Source organism: Pongo abelii, chromosome 6 (genome assembly GCF_028885655.2).
Source record: "Pongo abelii isolate AG06213 chromosome 6, NHGRI_mPonAbe1-v2.0_pri, whole genome shotgun sequence".
Taxonomy (NCBI): Eukaryota; Metazoa; Chordata; class Mammalia; order Primates; family Hominidae; genus Pongo; species Pongo abelii.
The window spans coordinates 54,251,756-54,259,806 of record NC_071991.2 but is presented as its reverse complement, the minus strand read 5'-3'; the positions used below and the strand labels follow the sequence as shown (position 1 = coordinate 54,259,806).

The 8,051-nt window shown below is 50.1% G+C and overlaps 1 protein-coding gene across 1 annotated transcript; it reads left to right on the top strand.

The window, feature by feature from the left end:
• The first annotated feature begins 216 nt into the window (after positions 1-216).
• On the top strand, positions 217-7,697 carry INMT (indolethylamine N-methyltransferase). Its single transcript, NM_001131114.1, is given in 3 exon segments — positions 217-386; positions 1,845-2,052; positions 3,520-7,697. Coding segments are annotated over 3 exon segments (792 nt in total). The 5' UTR covers positions 217-232; the 3' UTR covers positions 3,950-7,697.
• The last annotated feature ends 354 nt before the right edge of the window (positions 7,698-8,051 follow it).

Sequence of the window (8,051 nt, the reverse complement as noted above, 5' to 3'; positions counted from 1 at the left end):
TGCAGCCCCAGCTGTCATAGCTCTGGGGTTGGGGAAACCTCAGGTGTGTCAGTGTGGCTGGGAAGTGGTGAGAGATGCACTCCCTTCTGCATCCGCCTAGAAGGAGAAGCTCAAGGAGAGGCATACTTGGGAGGAGCCATGGGATGAGGCTGGAATGCTGGGGGTGGAGCCTGGAGAGCTTGGAGCCCTCATAAGACCTGACAGCAAGGAGGGGGCACATTTCAGGGACACCATGGAGGGTGGCTTCACTGGGGGTGATGAGTACCAGAAGCACTTCCTGCCCAGGGACTACCTGGCTACTTACTACAGCTTCGATGGCAGCCCCTCACCCGAGGCCGAGATGCTGAAGTTTAACTTGGAATGTCTCCACAAGACCTTCGGCCCTGGTGAGCAGAGGGTGGCCCTTCCCCTCGAGCCTCTCTCCAAGGAACCTGGATGGGGATGGGGAGAAGGTGTCCTGGGGGCAAGCTGGTCTCCTCTAGGGGTTTTTGGGGAGGGGCTGTGGGAGCTTCTGGGGCCCTGCCCCTCTCTTTGGGCAGCTGTTATGCTGGAGGTTGAGTCTGTCTTCCCGTGACTCAGGAGCTGTGTGTCATGGGATTAGGGCCAGCTGAAGGATTAGGACCTATGGGAAGAGCACAGCCCCGTGCAGTTCCCACACTGTTCTCCATTAGCCCCTAGGTCTTTGGGGTGGAGCAGAAAAGGCTCTCCAGGTCATCATCAAGTTCAGTCCTGACCTTGCACAGCCAGGCCTCTGGGGACCACAGAAGGCCAAGGGCAAACAGTGGGGTTGCAGTGGGACAGGATCACCTGTGCCCGGAGTGTGCAGCCCAGATGTGTCTGTGATGAGGACCTGGAAAAGCCCTGCCCTGGGACAAGGATTGCTAGGTGGGGTCTCAACCCTGAGCAAGGGGCTCAGACCCCAAGGACCTCAACTGAGCCATCTGCACGACGGATGGTGACTTCTGCCTGTCTCCCGATGATCACTGCCCTCCCCGTGGTGACCCCATGATTTGATCGTGTCTTCTAAACTCAAGCAGCCATGTCCTCACTTTGGGCACTTGACTGGGGAACAGTAAGGGTGAGTCTCCTGGTGGTCTGTGGGATAAGAGGGAGTTAAAAGTCTGCTGAGCCTGGAGGAGCAGGCCGGTGTGGGAGGCAGAAATCAGAGAACAGCCGGACTGGGTGTGACCAAGCTTGGAAGGCCAAGTGATGGCCCCACGCCAGGGTTCCAGACAGAATGTTGGAAGTCATGCTTCATTCCAGCTTCCAGGTGACCCTGGATTCACTCCTGGGGCCATCTTCCCAGATCATCTCCTTAGCCCCGGCTTCCTATTCCTGTATGCTTACACCCCTCCCCCCTCCAAGGAACAAGAAACCCATCCAGGAAGGGCTGGACTTCCAGGGGAGGCTCCCAGCTCCGAGTCAGCCTGAAACTTAAAGGGCCACTGCCCCCAGCATGTCCTCTCTGAACTCTCCAGCCCGAATCTTCCCCAGAGTAAGGCTTGGGCCTCTGTTCTCTGTCCCAGAAATATTATACTCTTGGCTTATGTTCTTGACTGAAAGATATTGGGCTAATTGTTTAACCTTTTACAGACTCAGTTTTCTAATCTGTAAAATGAAAATAGTGATAGTAGTCACTACACAGGGTAGTTCTGAGGTGTAAATGGAAATTAACGCATATAAAATATTTGGCATGAGGCTTGGCTTACAGGGAGCCACCAATCTGTGATAACCACCAAGCACGTTTGCCCCTTGGGTAAGACCAGGGTGTGTGTCTTCATCCCTGTGTCTGCCTTGGGTCTCGTTTCTTTTACCCATTCATTACCAGTCTTTCCCTCCCACAGGAGGCCTCCAAGGGGACACGCTGATCGACATTGGCTCAGGTCCTACCATCTACCAAGTTCTTGCTGCCTGTGAGTCCTTCCAAGACATCACTCTCTCCGACTTTACCGACCGCAACCGGGAGGAGCTGGAAAAGTGGCTGAAGAAGGAGCCGGGGGCCTATGACTGGACCCCGGTGGTGAAATTCGCCTGTGAGCTGGAAGGAAACAGGTAGGTGTGCAGAGGTTGGGGAGGGGGTTCCCAGTCAACCTTCCTTCTCAGAAGTCTCCCTGGCCTCTTTGTTGTCTCTGACATTTTCAGGACAGTAGGACCTTCAGGTATAGGACCAGATGTCATGTGGTGGGGATAGAGTAGATGGAGCCCCAAGTTTCAGGATTACATCAGTTTTAAGGGCAAGTCTCTGATCACAGGACTATGTTGAGGTGTGATATAGTCAAGTATGAACACTGAAAACCAGATGACTTTCATCTCTTCCTTCTTCTCTTCCTTCCTTACCCTCATCTATATATCTACCTTTCTATCTTCTATGTGTCTAACTATCCATGCATATCCATCCATCCATCCACCCACTGGTTCATCCATCCATCCATCCATCCATCCATCCATCCATCCATCCATATTCATGCATCCACCCACCCATCCATATCCATCCATCCATCCATCCATCCATCCATCCATCCATCCATCCAGCTAGCCGTTCACCCATCCATCCATCTATCCATCCGTCCATTCATCCATCCATCAATATTCGTCCATCCACCCACCCATCCACTCATCCATCCATATCCATCCATCCATCCATCCATACACCCATTCATATCCATCCATCCGTCCATCCACATACATCCACCCATCCATCCATATCCGTCTATACATCCATCAATCCATCCACCCATCCATCCATATCCATCTATCTATCCATCCATCCATCCATCCATGTCCATCCATATTCATCCATCCACCCACCCATCCATCCATCTTTCCTTCTTCCCTCTATTGTCTGTACCTGTGTGACTGACTGTTAATGTATAATGACGTGAACTCACCACCCAACCTGAGTACTCGAATATAATAAAGACTTACCTGTGCTTCTCTGTGACTCCTTGCCTCTGCCTTTCCCAACCTCAGGTAATCACTAATATGAATTTTATGCTTATCATTCCCTTTTCCAAAAATTTTTTCTTGCATACTTATGTATATCTAAACAATCTATAATTTAGTTTTAGTCACCTTTGAGCTTTATAGCAGAGTAATTTGCTCTGTGTCATTTGCTATTTGCTTTTCATCACTCAAAATTATATTTTTAAGATAGCTATATTCATACATTATCTGTAGTAAATTCATTAATTCATTCATCCATCCATCCAATAATGTTTGTTAACTGCCCCATCTGTGCATGGGGTGGCTTTGTCCCTCCTGGAGATTAAGGGAAGGGGGCTCACATGGAATCAGAGAGAGAAAGTTTCCTATAATTGTTCTAGCCATTCTCCCTAACCATTTTTCTTTGGGAGAAACTGAGGCTCAGATTGAAGAAGAGCCTGCTGTCAGGTCACACAGGGACTCAGGGACAGCAATCTTTGGGGATCCAGAGATCATCTCCATCTGCTGGTCACAGTGGACTGAGAGTTCCCTTCAGAACCTCAAAGGGCCTCCCTGACTCCCTCTCTCTCTCTGCAGCGGCCAATGGGAGGAGAAGGAGGAGAAGCTGCGGGCAACGGTGAAGAGGGTGCTCAAGTGCGATGTCCACCTGGGCAACCCGCTGGCCCCAGCTGTGTTGCCTCCCGCCGACTGTGTGCTCACCCTGCTGGCCATGGAGTGTGCCTGCTGTAGCCTTGATGCCTACTGCGCTGCACTGTGCAACCTTGCCTCACTGCTCAAGCCGGGTGGCCACCTGGTGACCACGGTCACGCTTCGGCTCTCGTCCTACATGGTGGGGAAGCGTGAATTTTCCTGCGTGGCCCTGGAGAAGGAGGAGGTGGAGCAGGCTGTCCTGGATGCTGGCTTTGACATTGAGCAGCTCCTACAGAGTCCCCAGAGCTACTCTGTCACCAATGCTGCCAACAATGGGGTCTGCTTCATTGTGGCTCGCAAGAAGCCTGGGCCTTGAGCCAGGAGGGCCAGCCAGAGGTCTGGTCAGGCTATGAGGCCTTGGCCATCTGTATGCTAGAGAGGGGTGAGGAATGGATACTGTCTAACAGCCTCTGATTTCAACACTAACATTCCATCTTCTGAAATTCTGAGATTCTAACATCCTTGTTTTAGAATTCTAAGTTTCCAACATTCCTCATTCTAGGATCCTAGGAGTGGAATTTTCCATTTTCTAGTATACTAAGCCTTACAGTTATCTTAGATGCAATCTGACTCCTGTGTGACTGTGGAGCACCCAGGGACGTGGTTTCAGAGTCTACCTAATAGGGACAAGGAAACCTCTGAGTCTACCCAATATGTTAAGGACAAGGAAACCTCTGGACAGTGGTATATTGGGGAATGTTTTATAACCAGCTCTGTAAAGGAAAAGCACTGATGTGTGGCAGTCACCAATTTCTGTGGTGTAAATGCTCCCACCATGGTTGATTTCAAGCCACCGGTGGTTTAATAACCAGCTCATAAATCTAAACATTTTGCAGTTGACTCTCATGAGCTGATTGGAGTCAGCTGGAACATACCACTGCCTCTAGACTAAGGTCAGCAGATTTAGCAAATACAGACTGCCCCAGTTCATTGAATTTTAGATAAATGAAATAAATCTTTAAGGTTAAGTATGCCCCCAGAACTGCATGGAACATGCTTAATCCAAACAATGATTTGTTGTTCACCTGAAATTCAAATTTAGCTGGGTGTCCTGTATTTCATCTGGCAACCCTACTTCAGACCCAAGTGTAAGGTACATGGATGTGCTTTGGTCAAGGAACAGGCCAAGGCAGAGATCCATGCCCGCATGACTCAGTGGGTTTGGTGCACAGGCACACACCTCCACTTGTTATATAACCTGTTTGTGTAAGTTCATACTTGGTCTGAGCCACTGTTGTCTGTAAAAGGTAATTGTCCTGCTAATGCTGTACGGAGGCTCTTGGGGTTCGGCTCGGCTCAACATGGCTTAACATGGCAGGTGCGCTGGCGCCCAGCGAAAGAGAGAGAGAGAGCCAAAGCTGTCCGTCTTGCAGATGGACAGGAAGGAGGCAGGACACAGCTCAGCTTGCTCATTCCCAGAGAGAGAAAAAGTTAAGCTGCTGACCCTGAAGGCAAGGGAGAGAAGGCTACACAGCTGTGTGTGGAAGCCACGGGCTCAAGCAGCCAAGACAGGGCAGACTATGGGCCCTGAGTGTTCTTTCTGTCCATCTACCCACTCCCCTCAGACTTCAGCATGGGCTGGACCTGGACCCCAGGACCTGACAGACACCAAGTAAGAAGAGGAGCAGCCCAGGGATCAAGGGTATTCCTCGTACATAAGGTGCCCTTGTGCAAATTAGGAAGAGGTGCTTCTGTAGATGGACACATTGCAGAAAGGAGTGTTCAGGGCTGATTAATTGAGAAAAGCTGTTCCATCTCCCTGTGGAAGGGCTATGAGAACAAGGTGACTCTTCTGGGCAGACCAATTAGAGAAAGGTGTCCCTTCCTTAAGGCTGATTGGGTCACACTACTGAGCACCTGTCAGCCTCCCTTTTTCCCTCAACCTCAATCTGTGCCTTTGTGTGGGTACACCCTGGGCACAGCAACCTTGATAAGAGCCAGGAGACCTGGAATCTACTCTCAGCCCTGCCACTAATTGTTTCACTTCTCTGGGCCTCGTATTCCTATCCATGAGATTTAATCTAATAATCTACAGGAACATCCTAAGAACAGCGGGAAGTCATTGATGTGGAAGTGCTTTTTTTTTTTTTTTTTTGAGACAGAGTCTCACTCTGTCGCCCAGGCTGGAATGCAGTGGCGTGATCTTGGCTCACTGCAAGCTCCGCCTCCCGGGTTCAGGCCATTCTCCTGCCTCAGCCTCCCCAGTAGCTGGGACTACAGGTGCCCGCCACCACGACCGGCTAATTTTTTGTATTTTTAGTAGAGACAGGGTTTCACCGTGTTAGCCAGGATGGTGAAAGTGCTTTTTTTAAGGTGTAGTTTCACTCTTGTTGCCCAAGCTGGCGTGCAATGGTGCAATCTCAGCTCACTGCAAGCTCCGCCTCCTGGGTTCAAGTGATTCTCCTGCCTCAGCCTCCCGAGTAGCTGGGATTACAGGCGTGCACCACCATGCCCAGCAAATTTTTGTGCTTTAAAAAGTAAAATGTTTTGCGCAAATTGACCCATTGATGTTATTCCCCCAGAGGGTCAGGGCTGAGATGGTCTTTCAAAATTACCCAGTCTAATCTCCGGGTTTTTTGTTTGTTTGTTTTGAGACAGAGTTGCACTCTATCGCCCAGGCTGGAGTGCAGTGGTGCAATCTCAGCTCACTGCACCACGTTCAAGCGATTCTCTTGCTGCAACCTCCCAAGTCACTGGGACTACAGGCGTGCACCACCACACTCAGCTAATTTTTTTATTTTTAGTATAGACAGGGTTTCACCATGTTGGCCACGCTGGTCTTGAACCTCTGACCTCAAGTGATCCTCCCTCCTCGGCCTCCCAAGGTGCTGGGATTACAGGCGTGAGCCAACACGCCCAGCCAAATCTCCATTTTTTTTAATAGTCAGGGGCAATGAGGTCCCAAGAGGGAAAGCAACTTGTCCAGAGACACACAGCAAGCTGGTGACAGAGCTGGAATAAGAACTCAGGTGTTCTGACTCCTCGTTCACCCAATGTACCCTCATTCCACCAGGTCTCCCCACCGGGCTTGGAAGGGCAGGGGGCCCTGTTTCCCTTTGGGCTCTCTTTTAGCATAGACTCGTTTCTGTGATAACATCCCTGCCAGCATTCCTTCCCTTCCTGGCTCATGCTTTACCCCAGAGAGCCAGTGGACCCCAGCTTTTCTCTCAGTACAGCCCTCTCCAGCCTTGTCTGGAAAGGCATTGAATATGGGTAGTTTTATTTTTATTTTTTTGAGACCTAGTTTTGCTCTTGTTGCCCAGGCTGGAGTACAATGGCATGTTCTTGGCTCATTACAACCTCCGCCTCCTGGGTTCAAGTGATTCTCCTGCCTCAGCCTCCTGAGCAGCTGGAATTACAGGCATCCACCACCATGCCTGGCTAATTTTTGTATTTTTAGTAGAGACGGGGTTTCACGATGTTGGCCAGGCTGGTCTTGAACTCCTGACGTCAGGTGATTTGCCCACCTTGGCCTCCCAAAGTGCTGGGATTACAGGTGTGAACCACTGTGCCTTGCCGAATATGGGTAGTTTTAGACATGCTCATGGCAGAATGATCAATAGGCGGAAGAAGTGGGAGGTCCAGCCGATGTGGATCCCTGAGAGCTCATGTCCACAAACAGGGGAATACTAGTGGCTAAAATAGGTCTTGTAGGGAATTTTAAAGACAGGTGAAGTGTCTGTTGAGGCAGCCAAAAAGGGGCCGGCTTCTGCCAGGTGGCAGCCAGGCACTGTCCAGGAGAGGAGATTGCCAAGGAAAGGAGGCTACAAATGCCCCCTCCTTGTGATGTCAGGACCTCCCTTAGTGAGCGATTTGGCCAAGACACAGGGAAAAGACACAGGATCCAGATCCGGGGCTCTGCTCCTTGGATGGCTCAGTGCAGAGAGTCAGCTGGCTGCCTGGAAGGAGAGAGTGGGCAAGGGTGTGAGGGAATCTTTGGGGGCTGTGGAAGCTGTTCTAGCTTATGAAACGGGGCTGGGATGGACTGAGTGACTATGCTGTGCTCTGTCATTTGTCCATAAGTACTCTCTCCATGCTCTAATAAAACATTTTGTTTTACTCTATCCAGTGGGCAGAACCTGTGATATGCTGTCAAGACTATGGGGGAAGGAGTCTTTAGGGAAGAAAACCCCATTGTGACTAAAAGAAGGAACCTTCTGTTTGGGGCAGAGAGGCAGACTTGTAAGTCATGACCATTGATCCACAGAACTGTTTCATCATGCAACAATGAAACTCTGTACCCGTTAGACAGTAACTCCTGGTCTCCCTTCCCCTTGCTCCCAGCAACCACCATTCTACTGTGTCTTTATGAATGTGACTACCCTAAGTACCTCATATAAGTGGAATCATACAGTATTTGTCCATTTGTGACTGGCTTACTTCACTTAGCATAATGTCTTCAGGTTCATCCATGTTGC